The sequence below is a fragment of the Ixodes scapularis genome, unplaced genomic scaffold (assembly GCF_016920785.2).
Source record: "Ixodes scapularis isolate PalLabHiFi unplaced genomic scaffold, ASM1692078v2 PGA_scaffold9__187_contigs__length_104089568, whole genome shotgun sequence".
NCBI lineage: Eukaryota > Metazoa > Arthropoda > Arachnida > Ixodida > Ixodidae > Ixodes > Ixodes scapularis.
This window is the reverse complement of record NW_024609884.1, coordinates 27,637,293-27,655,218: the sequence shown is the minus strand read 5'-3', so window position 1 is coordinate 27,655,218 and position 17,926 is coordinate 27,637,293. Positions and strand designations below refer to the sequence as shown.

The following is a 17,926-nucleotide window of genomic DNA, read 5'->3' as shown; positions in this document are numbered from 1 at the left end:
AGTCAGATTGGAACATTTCGGTTCAGCACTGAACTAACAAATATATTTTTGTAAGCGTCCACATAGTATTGTAGGCTGCATATTACATTGGGCTCCACATTAGACCAATTAACATGTCAATACCCATCTCGTACGCCGCTTAATGCCATTAGAATTCTCAGTCGGTGCACGGCCCTAACCATCAGTGCTGTTGGCGGTTACACCAAATATATTACCAGGGACTACATCGTGCTCCGCGAAAATCCATTGCCCTTGGAACCGGCAGCTTTTGCGTAGTTGGAACGGCTGGACGCGTACAGCCTCGGGGGTTTCCCCTTTGATTTAGGGGGTTTGGCTGCCGCCATCTATCGTCGTGGACAGCCCTGTAGACAGCGGAGATGGTAGTCTCCGCTGTCTTGGCGAATCCGTTATCTCGGTATGTCTGCGGCAGCAACTCTTCCTCGGCACAGCACGAAAGCGTGGCCATCGAGATGCGCCTGCGTTCTCTCGGACGCGGACTGTCTATACTACTCGGGGAGGACTTGGGAGTACAATGTATTTTTCTAGTAAAGTAGGTGATTACACGTTGTAATGGCCTAGACAAATAGATCTCTGGCTCTTTGTGTATAGTGACTGTGTTTGTACTGAGGCCTCGTCAAGCTGTACTTCGTAACATCTTTTTGTACCGCTACAAGCTTTTATATTGCAAGAAAAAAAAATAAATTTACATTAAATGCTTACCGATGACTGGTCACATTGGCAGGACCTGCCTGCACGGATACGCTGGAACCAATCGTGGGTGTGGCCAAGCACTACAACACGGCCATTATCAGTTACAGCGCTGAGGGGGCACTCTTCTCGAAGCGCGAGAAGTACCCTTATTTCTTTCGGACCGTACCTGAAAACCACATGTACAGGTAAGCTGTCTATAGACCATTTCGATTGGGCGGATTGGATGTTTTGTCAGATATTACGTGAGTTTAATCGCAGTCGCATATGCGCTCGTACTGCGTCTGATTATTTTTTTTTATACCAGAGTACTGTTCCCTGGACAACTCGCGGGCTACGAACCTCTGTTAGAACACCGCGTTAAGTTCCTTTGTCTGCGCGAGCGCTTGGTCATGCACTTCCTAAACGATCGCACCCGTTCACCTACCACAACGCTGTACATAACCGTCTTTAGAAGGGGCAATTTCCTGTCATACACGCATTTCAATTGTTTCTTAGCTAAATCTGAGAACGGGCAAACCAGCTCGTACCTTCGTGCAATGTGAAACATTGGGCCATTTGATAGGCCATTTGAAACGGCCGCATGACGGGGGTCTAAAGGCCTCTACCCTAAGCGCCTTTGACCTATCTGTCATTCAGGAGTACTGGATCGTGGTCGAAATGCAACAGCGAGGCTCAGGTTATAGGCCGTGCGGCTGCGGGAAGTAGGAGCGGTGACCGACCCCCTCCGTCTGCAGGTACTTGTACTTGAAGCTACTGGACGCGATGAACTGGCGTCGCGTGGCTGCCCTGACCGACGACGGACACAAGTACAGCGAGTACCTGAACCTGCTGCACGACGACATGCAGAAGCGCGGGCTCACGTTCATCACCAACCGCAAGGTTCCGCACGACCACAGCACTCACAACGCGACCCAACACCGGACGCACTTCATGTCGCAGTACCTGGCCGACTTGAAGGCCCGCAACGCGCGCATCATCATCGGGGGCTTTGACGAGGACGCCGCAAGGGCCATCATGTGCGAGGCCTACAAGCAGGTGGGCACTGCCTCGGAGCGCCCGCGCCCGCGGCTGTGCACAGCTTCTGAAAGGGTCCGCTGCCCGTCGAATCGTTCGAAAAAGCAACCCTTGCAGCAAGTGTTTGCTCCCGTCTCAAAGCGAAGGACTCTGCTTTTGGGAGAGACCTTCGTTTTGTGAGCTTTTAAGTTTTACCATGTCGCGTTTTTAGTGGTACTATCCTGATTTCAGGTGCAGTGTTACTTTACTGGACCTGGAATTAAGACAGGAAGTTGGGTTTTAATTCAGTTTACATCGGTTTTTAATATTAGACTTGTTATCACAGTTGTTTTATGGACGTCTAGACCGCGGGTACTTGGTCGAACAACTGTAGATGAAAAATTTAGCCAGTACAGTACGTCTGCCTGGACGTACTGGACGTACTGGCAATTTAGCCAGTCTGACAAGCCTGGAGCGAAACACGAAATAATTATATAATCAAATTTGTGGCTTGTATTATTTTTGATGAACTGAAGGAGGCGAATTTAGATGCGCGAGCTTTCGCATTCCATGAAGCAAATATACTTATTCGTAAAGCATTCAAAATTGGGTACACAATTTCATTAATTGCCACGCTGTATTATTACGCTCACGGACGGGGCCTGAACTGGGCCTGCGCACTATTCAATTGCAGGCCATGTTACGTAGTGAAAAGGTAGGCACGTAGCAGATAGTGGAAGGGTAGAATGCCAGGGCGCAAACGTACTGTAAGAGTTTAATCACGTCGAACGAAACACCAAGACTGACGGAAGATAGGACGCAACAGACACTCAGGTTCAGGCCCGGGTCCACAAATATCCAGTAGTGAGAGTCATGTCATGTACAGAAATACGGAAGGAAATTGTGATGAAGCACCGAGTATTGGTTTTCCACGTCTGCTTTTGTACGAGATTTCAAAATAAACGGACCCTCTAGTTACTTAATATTGGTCTGTATATTTTGTTTTTTCTTATTGGTTTGCGAAACCATATTGTCTATTGAACGCGACAGTCCTCAAGATGCCGTCGTTGCTACTGTCTGAAAGAACCTACTATCATGTGGTAAGTTTGTTCTTTATCATAGTGTTCTCGAAATAGAAAAGGGCAGCGGATAGCGGTCTGTTAACGATTATGATCAAATAACGGGGGCAGTTGTTTTGGGCGCTCGCCGTGAGAATTTTGGTGAAGGGAGGACAACATCTGTGCCCTATTTACCCTAAACGCACTTGGATAACAATCGACAAAACCCGAGTTTGTCTCGTGTTTCAAGTGTTGGCTCTTAAATGTCTTTAAACGCTAGCGAACTCCACTCGTACGCGCCACGCCGAATATGGAACTGGAACAAGCGGGATGCCCTTCTGACCCAGGGCATGACTGGTGCGCACGGTTACCAGTGGTTCCTGCCCACGTGGTTGGCACAGCAGAAATACCGGGACCGACAGTGGTACAACACCGAGCACTACAATAAGTACCACAATGAGAGCGTCAACTGTACCGTGCGCCAAATGAGAAAAGCCCTCGAGGGCTACATGAGCCTGCACCCCAAGTGGTACGCCGACGACAACGCCATAATGCAAGAGAACCGGACCGTCGGCGACTGGAAAACGCTCTACAAGCAAGTTGCTACTGCTCAGGTCTGCGGTTCAATTGTGCACTTCATTTTTAGAGTGCAGTGAAAATTCTGCTGCACTCTTCGACGCTGATTGTGTAAATGTTTGCAAGGCGTGGACCTTTTAGGTATACAACATGGGAGAAAAGCTTCTAGGCTACGTTTATTGCCGTTTTTAAACAGGAGTCCTTTAAAACGGTTTCTAGGAATATCTCGAGGATTAGTGGATTAGTACTGTATATTCTATAACACCCACAATGTCAGGAGTCACGAAATTGTTCAGATGTTAAAGCGTGCTGATTCTCAACACAAATGACGAGTCCTGAAGTTTCAGCCACTGTAAATGTACCAAACCAGCTAAAATCACAAAAAAAAAACAACAACAAACAAACAAGAAAAAAAAAAGCTATGCGATACAGGTGTGTTAAATTGATGCTCTTGAGCTAGTAGTTGTTGCAGATAGGATGACACGTTTTATTGTTTGTAACAAAAAGTACCAATGCGCAGGTTATGGCGACAAATAGATTCTCCAGTAGTACTACCACCGAGTTCGCCGTTTGGCATGGCGACTATACAACTTGCTCTAAAACATGCGAACCACTCGCACGAGGCTATTGCAGGCCCTAATTTATGCCGCTTGTTGTGGACACACGAAAGTGACAAGCAGTTCGTGTTCAAAATGATCAATGTTCCTCCTAAATGCGTTCTTCCTCTAGGTTGACGGCGCCTTCCTATCGACCATTTACGATCCCCGTTCATTGAAGGGAGACCTATCTTCAGAGGATTTATTATAACGTGAATAAGATGTTGTACTTCGTTATTTTCTCTACACGATCACTTCGCTTGCCGAAGTAGTTAAGTCATTTCTAGCAGTGAAACTATCATACTTAAACCCATCAACGAGGAAAGTCTGGAAGGAATAATACAAGCATTTTGGAGACTACGCCGTGGGTGTCAATATTTTCTGTTATCTCGTCTCGGTATTTACGTGCAACCATTTACTACGCTGCATTTCCCACCTGTAGGGCAAGGAAGACAGTGAATACGGCGGCTATGCGTACGACGCCGTCTGGGTCTTCGCCTTGGCACTAGAAGCTCTCTTCCAAAGAAATCACAGTCACACCTCCACGCTGCACGACGATCGAACTTTTCAGTAAGTTTTAGAACGAAGCGTGGCACTTGCCGCCGTTGCAATCGTCACAAGAACGCCACTTCTTAAATTAATAGCGGCTTTTGTTTTCTTCCAGGGAGCTGATATCACTCATCAACGAGACGAACTTCAATGGTGTCTCCGGTCATGTGCGCTTCTACAAATCCAGCCGTCTCACGGACGTCCTCATCAAACAGTGGGTGAACGGCACCCAAGTTCACGTGGGTACTTATAACCCGAGTTATGGAGATGACAGCGATAAGCTCCTGCTGGGCCCTCAAGGTCCCATGAAACCAATTTTCTGGCCCTCCGGCAGCAACCCAGGTGACGGAAGCGAAGGTGCGTGATCCGCCTGTCCAGCCTTAGTTGTCGGCTCACTGTTCGTCCGCCGATTCCAGACCCGTCCACTTGTCCCCTGGAGGGTCTCCGCAGTCTGCTCGGAACGAGCTGCGATCTTGCCATTGTGGTGGCTAATGTGATTGGCCTGGGGCTTTTCGCCCTGATCATGATCGGAGGGTGCACCATCATCATCAAGCAGAGGTAAGCCAGCACGCAATAATTCTGAGTACAATTTGCAGCATGCCACAGGACCACGGGACGGGATAGTAGATATACGAGCCAAGATGCGCAGACATGAGCACATTTTAATTTCTGTGAATAACTAAATATCAAAGGCATTCATATATTGTTTCAAATATCTTTCAAATATATTTGAATCTCTCGAGGCAAGTAAAAAATGGCGCGAACCAGTTAGAGTGTAAAACGTGAAAAGCAGCCTGCAGTCAGGCAAGTGTCCATCCTTCCAGCAACGGTTCGAATCTTGACGAAACCATGGCTAGGTGACTGGTGCGCGATCGAAAAAATCCGCCTGGTTCTGGTATCGAACCAATTTCCAATGGAGCGCTCTACCAACTGGGCTAACCAGGAGTTACACGTATGTAGAAAAAAACAGGCTCTATCAGCTGCCACCAGTCTAATACCAAGAAGGGTGAACGGCTTGCATTTTGAAGGTTAATTGCATTATTATTCGGTTCTATTCTTGTTGAGATTTTGTTTCCCCCAGACCCATCTAGTCTCGCGTATCACGAACAGGTGCACTAGATTGCCTCTTTGATTTAGATTTGTTTGTCTCGTCCGATTTCGTTTCGTTTTTCTTTTTATCTCCACGACACAACTGCGCTCACCTAGGCCAACGGTTCGACCGAATGTTCTTGTTCCTTACGGCCTACTTATAGGTACGAGAAAAGGGTGAAGCAAACCGAAGCCCGCCTGCGTGAACTCGGCCTTCTCTCGTCGAACAACGTGCTATCCTTGGACGGATGGGAGATGCCTCGAGACTACATCGTGATCAACCGCAAGCTGGGCGAAGGGGCCTTCGGCACCGTCTACGGAGGAGAGGCCTTCGTCCCCGACAAGGGCTGGGTCGCCGTCGCCGTCAAGACACTCAAGGTCGGAGCCATCGTCGAGGAAAAGGTACGACCGCTTTCCAGACCTTCACTCCGCCTTAGCGCCCCAAAACAAGGTTGTTGCTGTGCGTGTTGTTTTGAACAGGAAGAGGGAATGCCTGCGCGTAAGGATAACCTGAATAGACAGGGACCGTTCAATTCGCGCACAGAAGGGGAAAAGGGGTGACAAAAAATCAATGGTATGGAAAAGTGGGGTAATTTTGTCACGGATTTCTGAGCTTGTAGTGTTGAATCAGAAAATTGTTGTATTTGTGGAAGTATTGGATAATGCAGAACCTTCTACATTTAAGATGATGAGAAGGGATAGGCGGAGGTGTCGTCGGGAGTCGTGTCGTTTCTAGGTGGAAGGCCGGAATTTTTATAGGCGCATTTTAAATCTCGTCGTGTGGAGGTACTAGAAAAAAACCTATGTAATACACAAATTTTGCTCTTCGCAGAAAGTGAACATCGTTCCTGTGTGTTACTGGTAGGCTGGGACTTTGGGCGGTGGTAAGACACGAGTGTCGAGCTTGATCGTATTGCGAAAATTCCAGGAGAATAATATAGATATGTTTGGAACATATTTGGATGGCGGATGGGGTGTTATAGATGTGTAAGCACAATCTGCTAGAAGTCGATGTATCACAGTGGACATTACAAATTTTGCCTCGGACACTGGTGGTAGAGGTTTCAATACGCAACGCCTGCGAACTCAGCACTAAAAACGTTTACTCTTTAAGAACGTAAATCAGCTGCTCACAGGGTTAAAACCCCAAGGTTATGGCAGCACGCTTAGGTGCTGGTTAACGGCTCTGGTAATGTTAGCAACATCCTAGAGATTGATTTAATCGGCACCAAGCAACGCAGATCATACACTGGTGTCGAATGGACGGAAGCTACAAATGCAGACGCCATTAAGCACGTCCGAGACCGGAATCAGGATTGTTGTGAATGTTACAAGTACGTCGCTTGGTTATCGTCATTATGTTCCATGAAGTGTAATATTGCGAAGCTCAAGGGATGCATCTCCATGTCAAGACATTGGTCTAGGCACTAAATAGGTTAGATATAGTCGATAAAACAACCTCCCATAAAGCTATTTGAAGCTGGTTTAAGGTCGCTTAGACCATTGTGGCAGTACCCTCTTCTACACCCTTCAGAAATGAATGGTGTTCCATGGAACAGCATCCTATTTTATTAGTCGAAATCAGGGTTCCGAAACGGTGTTGCGATGTGTGTAAGTCTAAACACCCTTTCTACACCCTTAAGGGTGTCAATTTTTAGTGCGTTGGCATTAGAATATTCGTTTTGACGAAAACCCGGTGGTGTATTTCGTTTATCAGCATCGGGGAGAGCGGGAGAAGGAGGGGGAAAGGGTGACTCGTGCGACGCTCCCATTGGTCCGAAGCGCTGACGTCAGCACGAGTCAACCTCTCCTTCTCTTGCCGGCGTTGACAAACTGAGACGCCGCCGGGTTTTCGCCAAAACGAGCCCTTTTGTTTTTGTCAGTCACGCTCACAGCTGGCGCTGAGCCAGAGAGGAGGACGCGCCGCGGCGCGGTGGAATGCGAGCGTGTTCAGTTGCCTTTCTGCCGTTGCGGGTTGTTCTTCGCTCTAGGTTTCCGTAGTAGCGGTGCGAGAGCTGCGATGTGTGTCTTTAGTTAAAGCGATGGTTACGGTTCCCGTCACAAGTGATATGGATAAGGTTCCTATCACGAGTGGTATGGATGACCGTATCCAAGGGCGTCGGTGTACTCTGAAAGGCAGATTACAGAAAAGGGTTGAAAACATTAAAAGACGATCCATTGGTGGATTCTTCGGGAATGCGTTAGCATGACCATTGGGAAACTCCACACGCGTCCCCCTTGGGAAACGCTAACGCCGACCCCGTAATGACATGAATACCCCGTTCACACGATCATAAACGTCCCTTTAGCTAAGGGACCTTAATGGACAGCGGCGAATGAGTTCGCGATCCCTCGCGCGTAGCATGTGCTCGCGATCCATCAGCGCGGGCTGATTTGCCGATTACAAAGGGACCTATGTTAAAGGTACAGTGCTAATCACGCTTGTCTATAACGCGTGAGCGTGCGGTTTTCTCCGGGGAGCGCTAGACTGGTGGCATTCGCGGAAACTAAGCTAGTCACGTGGCGCAACATGGAACGGCCCGCTCGAGGGGTGTACCGCCCACTCTATCAGCTTGATAAGCGATAAAAGTAAAGTGCTTTATGATATGTTTTTGTTTTTTGATGACGACATCGCTGATACGCCTTCATGCTTTAGTTTGTTTATTGTTCGAGCAATTTTTGTAAAAAGCGTGCGAGCAGCCTTCCGCGTTCGGCGCCATCTGATTGAGTGCGTAGGACACCCCTTGAGCGGGCCGCTCCATGTTGCGCCACGTGACTAGCTTAGTTTCTACGAATGCCACCAGTCTAGCGCTCCCCGGAGAAAGCCGCACGCTCGCGCGTTATAGACAAGTGTGATTAGCACTGTACCTTTATGCTGGTCGTGTGAATAGGGTATAAAACAAGGCAGCAAAATAATAAGAACAGCCAGAAGATAAAGCCGAAACAGGAAAGTGAAGGGGTAAGCGTTATCGTTTCCCAAAAGGGGACGTATGTGGCGTTTCCTGAGGGTCAATCTGACGCTTTCCATAACTATCCACCAATGGATCTGCCTTTAGTTCTATAGCATGTGTGGCTGACCCATATGAGGATGTAGTTGCAGCGTCTGCGGGCTTCGTTTTAGCTTGGGATGAAGAGGCTGGGTTCGTCTTGCTGGTTGGCTTCCGTAGCAAGTGTATAGGCCGTTCTTTGTCATTGATGTGTGTGTCATCAACTGAAACGCGAGTTGGCATTCTTGACTACAAAGTTTTAAGACCTTGACAACAACATACAACCCAATAAGAAAGCCAGATTTAGGGCGTGCAGGATTCATAGCGCACTTTGAGAGTCTGATAGAATAACCTTTTTGCAATGAGCCAAACCTGGAAGCCAGTCGAATCCTCCTCCTAGTGCCGCTTATTCTGCCGTCGGAAATGTCGTTGCAACGTGGCGTGATCGTTCAATTCCCGCATAGGGAAACTAAGTACGATGGTGGGGCTCAGGGTCCCATCAGTGGAAACATAAATACGGCCTTCGTATTCGCTCGCAAAGTGGTTGCAAGCGACCTCCAACAATGGCTGGAATGCAGTCCTCCTTTGAGCAGTACGGAAGTGTTTCTTTTTCAACGTAAGATGAGTGGTTATCAGTAGGGGTTCTACTTGGCAGCTTAAATCCCTGTACGTATGGACGTGTTTGAGAGTTTGAACGGTTATGGATGATTGACAGCAGGGATGCCGTAGAGCAGTGGTTCTCAACCATTGGTGTTTCGCGGACCCCCTGTGGATCGGCGGACATGATGGGGGACCGCGTTCGTGGTGAGGGCAAGGTAATGGTGTAGGTTAATTATAATGTTTTAATAAATGAATATTGCTAAGGGCTAGTGCAAAATAGACTTCTCTCACTGACATGCACACGAGTAACCTCACGCTAACATTAAAATATTTTTTCTCAATTTGAAAAAAAAAAAAAAAAAAAAATACGGAGACCGGAAACCCTGCCACTGCAAAGTTAAGCAAACACGGGCTTTGTGCACTACATTAGTGCACACCTTGTGTAACCCTCTGGGGGCTGCCAAGACATCCGGGCATTCTTACCGTCAGTGCACAGTCGGAGGTCATAGCGAGTTTTCGTAGACTGCGTTTCGCCCTCCGCTAAGCCCGACGCAACGAAGAAACCGCTACAGCGCCTGCGGGTAACGTTCCGGGTAACGCTGCGGAGAGCGTTGAGCGATGGCGAAAACGATCCGATATAGACACAGCATTGATTCTCAATCAATTCTGTCAGTGTCTGATGAAGAATGGCATTCCGCTACAAAAATTGTTTTTCACTTTTTATTGAAAACGTGTTGACTTCTTGTTAACTCCGATTAATTTCTTTTGACTTTAACTTCCTGTTGATATGATCAACAAAAAGTTAATTTGTTGTAAAAATTTTTTGTTCATTTCCAGCAGCCTGATATATAAAAAAAGCTGTTGACTTCCTGTTAATTCTGCGTGATTTTTTTTTGTCCCGCAGATTTCCTGCTGACAGAAAGACTGCAGACGTTTTCTTGACTTTATATTGAACATGGTATCTTTGACCATATATCAAAATTTTACTAGTTCCTTCATAGTCACTGACAAGGTGAGAAGGGCAGGGAGAAGCTTCAGCCAGAGCCGTATATGTGGATAGTTTTTTCAATGGGAGGCGCGGGCAGAGCCAGGGCGTGCGCCAGACTCGGAAAGAGGGCATGGCATGCTCTCTTGACCAACCAGAAGCCGAAAAGAATCCCCTAGCGGTGGTAGCGAGAAACAGTTCTGATCAAAGGTCTATGTTCGTATATGGCTCTCATAAGCGCGTAAGAGTGAGGTGTAGTAACTCTTCGTGGTTGAAAATAGGGTGCACGTGTTGTTTTGATCATGATCACGCAGAAAGATGTAAGAAACGAAAGCGCCGCTCAACTCTGTTTTGCGCGGACAAAGTGTGACCACTCGGACGGCAGATTCCCGGCTTTCGGCGCTTGGCGTACGGATTATATCGATCGTTCCGCTAGTCGCACTCTTCCACCATCATTTCGGATGAGCGTGATTGAAACATCACGTGTACCATATTTTCAGCCATCGAGAGTTACTCCAATGCAGTTATCAGGTTTGTTTCTCGCGACCACCGCCAGGGTATTATTTCCGGCTTCTGGTTGGTCACATTCGAATTTCTGAAGACGCCCTGGAACACGCCCAGCCCGCTTTCGGCCAATGGCGCCTCCTCATTTGTCTCCTATACTTCCCAACGAATGGCCAAACTCTCTACATATACGGCTCTGGCTTCAGCTGTCCCGCCTCCTGCGCGAGCCTCCTACCGTTTCCAACGCTTCGGCATATCGCGCACCTCGACAACGCGCGTGCGGTCAAAGGTACGATGGAAGGCATGAAGCGTGTGCTGGATGCCGTGCGTTTGACAGACGTGCCCTGCCCTTCTTGCTTGGTTGGTGATAATAGTACTTCATTGATCCTATTAAGCTAGTTGATTAGTAGAGAAATGAGACAATAAAATATATATTTGAATATGGAGCCAATATACCTGACTCGCCTCGTCCTGAGTGGTGCTATATCCAAAGAATAGATAACATACGTTCTAGAAGCCGCTTTTGTAAGAGTGTGGTTAGCGACTGTGCCGAATAATTATTGCTTGTACCCATGCTTTGTAATAGATATTCCAAGAACGTCGACACACTGTTTTCCCTCTGACAGACTTTTGAGAAGGCGATATGATTGTTTGAACCTTAATACATACTGAGGTGAATAAAGTTTGCCAATTTTTTGCGTTATTGGCGGCCGTCAATCTGCAGCGGAGTGAAAAGCCGCAAAACTTCAAAAACTATGGTAAATGGATAGCTAAGGCGTGAGGCATATATAGTTGTTTTTCTTTTTGGATGACTGGAGCTTTTCAATTAAAAAGGTACAGAAAAAGCATGTTGGAGGCGACAGAAAGTCGACAATTTCTATTCAAAAGTACGCCAATATTCAATAGAAGGTCGACAGAAGAGCTAGAGAAAGTAAAATGAAAAGCCGTTGACGTTACATATCCTCTTGTGACATTTTTCAACAGCTTTTCAACTAGAAATCGCTTTTTTTTTTTGTAAGGTTCGTGTGGATGGGCATCGAAAGATTTTCACATGTCAAATGTACGTACCGGACAATGAAAAGGATCAGCTATGGTGTCAAAGGTTCATTTGTCATGCTAGTAGCCGCATGGTTGATTTCGTAGTGCTTCTGTGAATTCGATCAACTAAGTCATTCTTGAAAGTATTCGTTGTTCCATTAATTTTATGACAAATTTGGTCAGTAATAGGTCGATACGATTCAATTCAATCTATGGACAACTGAAGTGAGTGATGATATAGGTAGTTCTGCCTTTCCCCCCATGGGATTAATTAAATTAACTGAGGTTTGTCTATGCTAGAGGCAAGATATATCTAAGCTCAAAATGTTACTCCGCGCGGTCCTTGTGCCCGTTTGACGGCAGGAGCGGCGGAGGCAAGCATCGAGCTCGGAGCTAGTAAAGTCCGCGTACAGCAGGGCAAGGAGTTTTCTGTGGAACGAGGGCCTAGTCCATGTGTTCCTATGGTGGCGGTGTTTGGGCGACGTTGGAATCTGCGAGAAGCTCCGCAGTTCTATAGTTGAGTCCTAAATGAGATTTTTATATTCGTCAATAATCTGACTATCCACGACCCTCCAGAAATGCCCGACAGAAAGCCACATGACTCGCACAGTTAGATTCCAAACTAGTCGCTGGAGGCACTCGGTGTATCGTCGAAATTTGGCGACAGTCTTGCGGTGCAGACTCCGTTCAGCGGGAACACGGCTCCTGAGTTCGGCGCTCAAAACAAGGATTGTGTGCGAGTTCTCCACTGCTTATTGGCATTGGTCAATAAGCCCGAGTGTCTCCGAGGGTAAGAAAATTGGCTAGTGTCGTATAATCGGCCAATATATCTTGGTGCGATATCAGCAAATATTGCACGGCGGAGGGGAACCGCAACAAGCCGGGCGAGAAGCTACATTTGTGGAACTAGGCTTTGATCACAGTTTTGTTGACAGCTCCTTAACATTTTGGTGTTGCGAACTATCGACAACGCCAATTAGTTAATCGGCTGCAATACTACGTCTAACCTGGTCGGCCAGGGAAGCGTTTTACGTCTTTGTGTGAGAACGGAATATGCTGGCTGGCATTTAAGTTCGAGATCGCGATAAGCGTTACGTAACCTGTTTCGGGGACTTGCCGCAATTCATGATTCTTGTGCCTTTCAGCTGGACTTCTTGTGCGAGGCCGAGATGATGAAGCGCTTCGACCACAAGAACATCGTGCGCCTTCTCGGCGTGTGCACTTTGGGAGAGCCCGTGTACACAGTCATGGAGTTCATGTTGTACGGGGACCTCAAGACGTACCTGCTGGCTCGGCGTCACTTGGTCAAGGAGACCAATCGCAACGACTCGGAAGAGGTGTCGGACAAGTGCCTCACGGCCATGGCTCTCGACGTGGCGCGAGGACTGAGCTATCTGGCCGACCTCAAGTACGTGCACCGGGACCTAGCCTGTCGCAACTGCCTCGTGAATGCCGGAAGGACCGTCAAGATCGGAGACTTCGGCATGTGCCGGCCGATGTACGACTCCGATTACTATAGGTTCAACAAGCGCGGCATGCTACCTGTACGGTGGATGGCTCCTGAAAGCCTCACCGACGGCATCTTTACCACCATGTCCGACGTATGGAGCTACGGGGTACTGCTATACGAGATCGTCACCTTCGCTAGCTTCCCGTACCAGGGCTTATCAAACAACCAAGTGCTCGACTTCGTGAAGGACTTCAACACCCTCCCGGTGCCCAATGGCTGCAAGCCCGAGCTGTGAGTTTCCATATTTCTTATACTCTTAAAGTCGATTCCCTCGCCAAGAATGTGTTGGCTGTCGAATTCAGATGTAATGTGCTCAATCACGCATATAACAAAATGGTTCTCAATAATACTTGTTGACTACCCTGTTACGCTTCAATCAACATTTTGCTAAATTACCCAAGCGTCAAATAGATTGCTGGGAACGTAGGTACACGCGCTGCACGCGCCCGCCTTCTTTATACAAAAGATCCGAAGTAAATAACCAAAATATTTGTGCAACGCACGTGCGGAGTGCCATTCTAGATTTTTGCTTTCCAACATTTATAACTGCAGACGCCTGCACGCGCAGCGTGTTTACCTACCATTCTTTTTTATGCTTGTGTAATTCGGCAAAAGGTGTATTCGTTACCAGCAACTTTGCTTGAAACAGGCTTATTTATTTGCGCGACGTCACTTCACGGGAGTATTCACGCTTCAGGGCTAACGCCTCAGGGCTATTGTAGCCTGTGTGCGAAGAAAATTTTCCTTTGTGTCCTGCAGGGAGGCCCTGTTGTTTCGCTGTTGGTCTAGATGCGCCCAGCAACGGCCCGCTGCGTGCGAGATTGTCGAGATTCTCGCCAACTACAATAGCATCATCTCCCCGTGCCTCGGTCTGCCGCTGGCCAGCGTCCAAGTGGAAGGCACAGACTCCCTCGACCTGACTTCCATCGGAGCTCGAAACCGGTTGCACTCCATTTCGTTACTGGACCGAAAGGCTGAGTCACCGCCGCCTCTTCCGCTGAACAACGGCAACAGGGCCCCGCTCGTGAACGCCGCCGCTCAGCAGCCGGGCTCGCCGTCCGACCTCCCAAGGCAACCAGCACGTCACCCTGCTCCAGTCCTTTCGCTCCACGGGCCAAGTCGACGGCTTCGCCCAGTGCTCGGCCCAGAACATGGCGTCTCTATGAGCGTGAGCAAGGCCCTGTAGCGACGGCATGCCACCTTCGAAGTTCCCTGCAGTGTGTAACATTTTGCGCATGTGTGTGAGACCCTGGTACGCTCAAAGGTTCAACATGAAAGTCTCACTCTGGCGGTGCTCTCCAAGAACTGGCAGTAAGCGTCCAGCTGCCGATTCAGAATGTCATCCTAGCCATCGGAGACGCATTCACTCTTGACCCTGAAAGGTCGCGGACAACTCCAGATTGTGACTTTCGCGTTCATATGTGGCGGCATGGGATCATTAACGTGCGTGTCGGATCTTCCATGTACTTTTTGCTTACCACTCTCCAACTTCAGTCCTGCGAACTTGCCCTCCGAATGCGCAGCCACGGATCTCTCATCGTTCTGGTCTGCTGTTCAGACAGATCCATATGCCCTGCTCCGCCTGCTCTTCGACCGTGCGTATTCACGAGACAGTGCAGCCGTTTTCAAACTAATCCAGTGTCGAGTGTTGACCGCTCGTGGACACTGCAACATTAGCCCAGCTGTGCCGCGGCTTCGTAGCCTGGATACATTTCAAGACGACCGAGACTCGTCGCTTTTCAAACGCGCTTCTAGTCCTTCACCAAACGAACAAAATGTGCGACAGGTTGTCACTTCATACGTGGTGTTCGTGTACTTTTTTGCGTGTGGAAATGCAAGGTGTTTCAGCGAAGGAAACTCTTTCCGGGAGCAGACTCCCAGCCACGGCGGACGTCGAGGATTGCAAGAAAAATACTAATTAGCCAAATAAATCACTAAAATTGTATGAATTTTGTAGTAATAACAATAGGCACGCGGTTCCAATGAGAAACTTGATATTGCGGTGTTCGATGATGCTTAGTAACTCGTTAAAAAAAATTAAGCAAAGGCAAAAAGAAAAAAAAAAAAAAACACAAGTTTTGCGTTATATTTTTTATGTTAGTAGGGAGGCCAGGTATCAGCTTCGTGCCTCGATCATCGGGGAGCATGGCCGCTGTCGCAACGATGCGCTCTCAAAGGAATCCGAAACATAGAAACTAGTCAAAATTAAGCGTTTTTTTTTTTTCGGAATGGTGCCCCTGTTTTGTAGCTTTCTAAAATGAGTTGATTTAGTGGTTTCCGAGTATGCTTAGCAGGCTCATCCTTGGAAAGACGTGTTTATTTTCACGAATGTAAAATATAACGAGTAAATTTGAGTTGTTTATACAGCCAATTAGTACGTTTTTGGGCTTCCTGGTCCTCCGTGGCTAACAATTTGTTCCCGAAAGTTTTCTTGAAAGCCTTCGCTGTATCACCCGGTATACATACATTTATGTATATTATAATTGTAATTAGCGTGCCTGCGTCGCTGTGCTGTTCGGAGAGCTAACATGGAAACGTAAGGCGCTTCGAGATGCCCAAAATAGTGTGTTCTCTATCTCTATTCTAGGGGCGGATCCGGAACTCCGTTTTTTTTTTGTTTTTTTTTTGGGCGGGGCGGGGGGGGGGGGGGGGGGGGGGCGGGAGAATTGGTAAGGTTACTATTCTCCAGTCTTGTACACGTTACTTAAAAAAAGTAATCGATTACAATTATTATTACTATTGGCTAAAAAGTATTCGATTAGAATACTTGATTACTCGACGGCAAAAGTAATTGGACATTACTTAAGGAAGTAATCGTTACTTTTCCGATTACTTTATTGTGTGAAGACACATCTTTAGCGCTCATAACAATGAACTACTTCCAACCTATATTTCACATTTGCACAAGTATTGAAGAAGAAAAACTGGCTCCCTCTTCGTGGTCGTTGCACTTTCACAATGCTGACACAAGCATAGAATTCGTTTGAAGACGTTTAATGATTTGGGCGTTCGCCAATGTGTGTGTGTGTGTGGGGGGGGGGGGGGGGGGAGCTAAGGGGGTCCGCTTGAGCAAGGGTTCTCGCTCAAAGTTTGCGTCGCTCATTTTATTACTCACATGTGGATGAGCTCGCATGTCATACAAAAGAGCAGCAGCTCCAGGATTTGAAACGGATCATGTGTAGTATCCACTGGCGGAAGAGATCGCCCCGACCACTTCTCAACTCGAAACATTGCTTGTCACAAAGACCACGTAGGGGAAATGGGGAAATATTTCAACTGCCTTTGTTATATTTTGCATCCGCTTTAGGCATTCTTCGGTTCTGGTTCTCCTACGGGCTGCGAGTAGGTAAACTAGGCAGGATTTTTTAATTTTTTATTTCTGTGTGTGTGTGTGCGTGAGGGGGCTAGTTTGAACGAAAGACTCACAAAGCTACATTCTGATTCCTCAAAATTTGCCCGGAATGGCCTTTGTCACGCACTGTGGCTTCCCTGGGGCTTCCCGCTCCCAGTCCCAGCTCGAAAAAATAAATGGACATTCCACACAAACTGTACATAGCAAGAGATTGACCTCGTTTCCAACAGCTCCGCAAAAATCTTTCTTTTTTTCCGATCGAAAAAAAAAGCTAATTTTATTTTTGTCAATTCCAAAAAAAAAAGCGTCTGCCGTGGACAAATTGTAATGGTTACAAGTAATTTTATTACTTCGAAAAGTAATCAGATTACTCTTATGATTACTGCCTAATAAAAGTTATCAACTGATTACAAAATTACTCCCAAAAGTAATCGATTACAAGTAATTCGATTACTTGTAATGCGTACGGTACAAGTCTGCAGTATTCTCCCATCCTTTCTGTGTACCGGGACCCATGTCAAATTTCCCTCTGGGAGGGGGGAGGAAGGTGGGTCGACTTTGTCTGAAAAGGGGGGGGGGGTACGGCCGCCCCCCCCCCCCCCCTTCTTGGATCCGCCCCCTGCTCTATTCGAACTTTGAAGCGTCGAGAGGGTTTGCGGCTACAGCTTTCCCTTGTTCTTGTTCCCACTTTCTTAAGTTCTTAAGGTGCTGTTTATCTTCTTCAGTTACATAAAGAATACTCGTTACTAAGTTATTTCAAAGTGAACTAACACGTCCTTTTTTTTGTACATTCTCGTTTGTTGTCTTTATAATTTCGTAGCAGTAAAATTCTGCCCGTGTGTGTGACGGGTCCTTTATGGTTACTAATACTTTCTTTTTTTTTTAAATAAAAAAAAGCTTTAATATAGAGTTTACCCAAACACGTTCATGATTAGCTGATAAGCAGATTTCTGCGAACTTTCCAAGGTTTCATCTGCGCAGATGTTGATCATGCTGTGTTTGTAGTTTATCGAATACATATTTCTAAACGTATTGGCAAAGGCTCGGATATTATATAGAATGTTTATCGCCTGTTAAAACCCTTGAAGTTTAATCTTGAGAGAGCAGTTTTAATCTTTTCAACGGGGGACAATAAAACTGATCGAATTAATTACACAATTCAGATCTTCAAACAAATAAACCAAATAAAATTTGAAATAAAAAACAAACTAATTTCCGATGTAGGAAACGAACATGAAGAAATACATTTTCGTGTGTTTTAGTAAATCAGATATGACGATACTATTGAGTATTCATACGAATATAGTCTGCAACTGTGACGAATGTGTGGAGTGAAATTTTAGATGACCAAACAAAGGGAAGGAAGCTTTTCGAGGAA

At 46.9% G+C, this 17,926-nt stretch overlaps 1 protein-coding gene across 1 annotated transcript in view; it reads left to right on the top strand.

Moving 5' to 3' along the window:
- Nucleotides 1-14,362, top strand: part of LOC8026316 (atrial natriuretic peptide receptor 2-like) — a 29,439-nt gene extending 15,077 nt beyond the window's left edge. Inside the window, 10 exon segments of the mRNA XM_040213109.1 lie at nt 743-896; nt 1,446-1,746; nt 3,110-3,376; nt 4,377-4,504; nt 4,599-4,840; nt 4,900-5,041; nt 5,737-5,974; nt 12,832-13,427; nt 13,956-14,268; nt 14,270-14,362. Coding sequence (XP_040069043.1) covers nt 743-896; nt 1,446-1,746; nt 3,110-3,376; nt 4,377-4,504; nt 4,599-4,840; nt 4,900-5,041; nt 5,737-5,974; nt 12,832-13,427; nt 13,956-14,268; nt 14,270-14,362 — 2,474 coding nt within the window.
- Nucleotides 14,363-17,926: the final 3,564 nt, after the last annotated feature.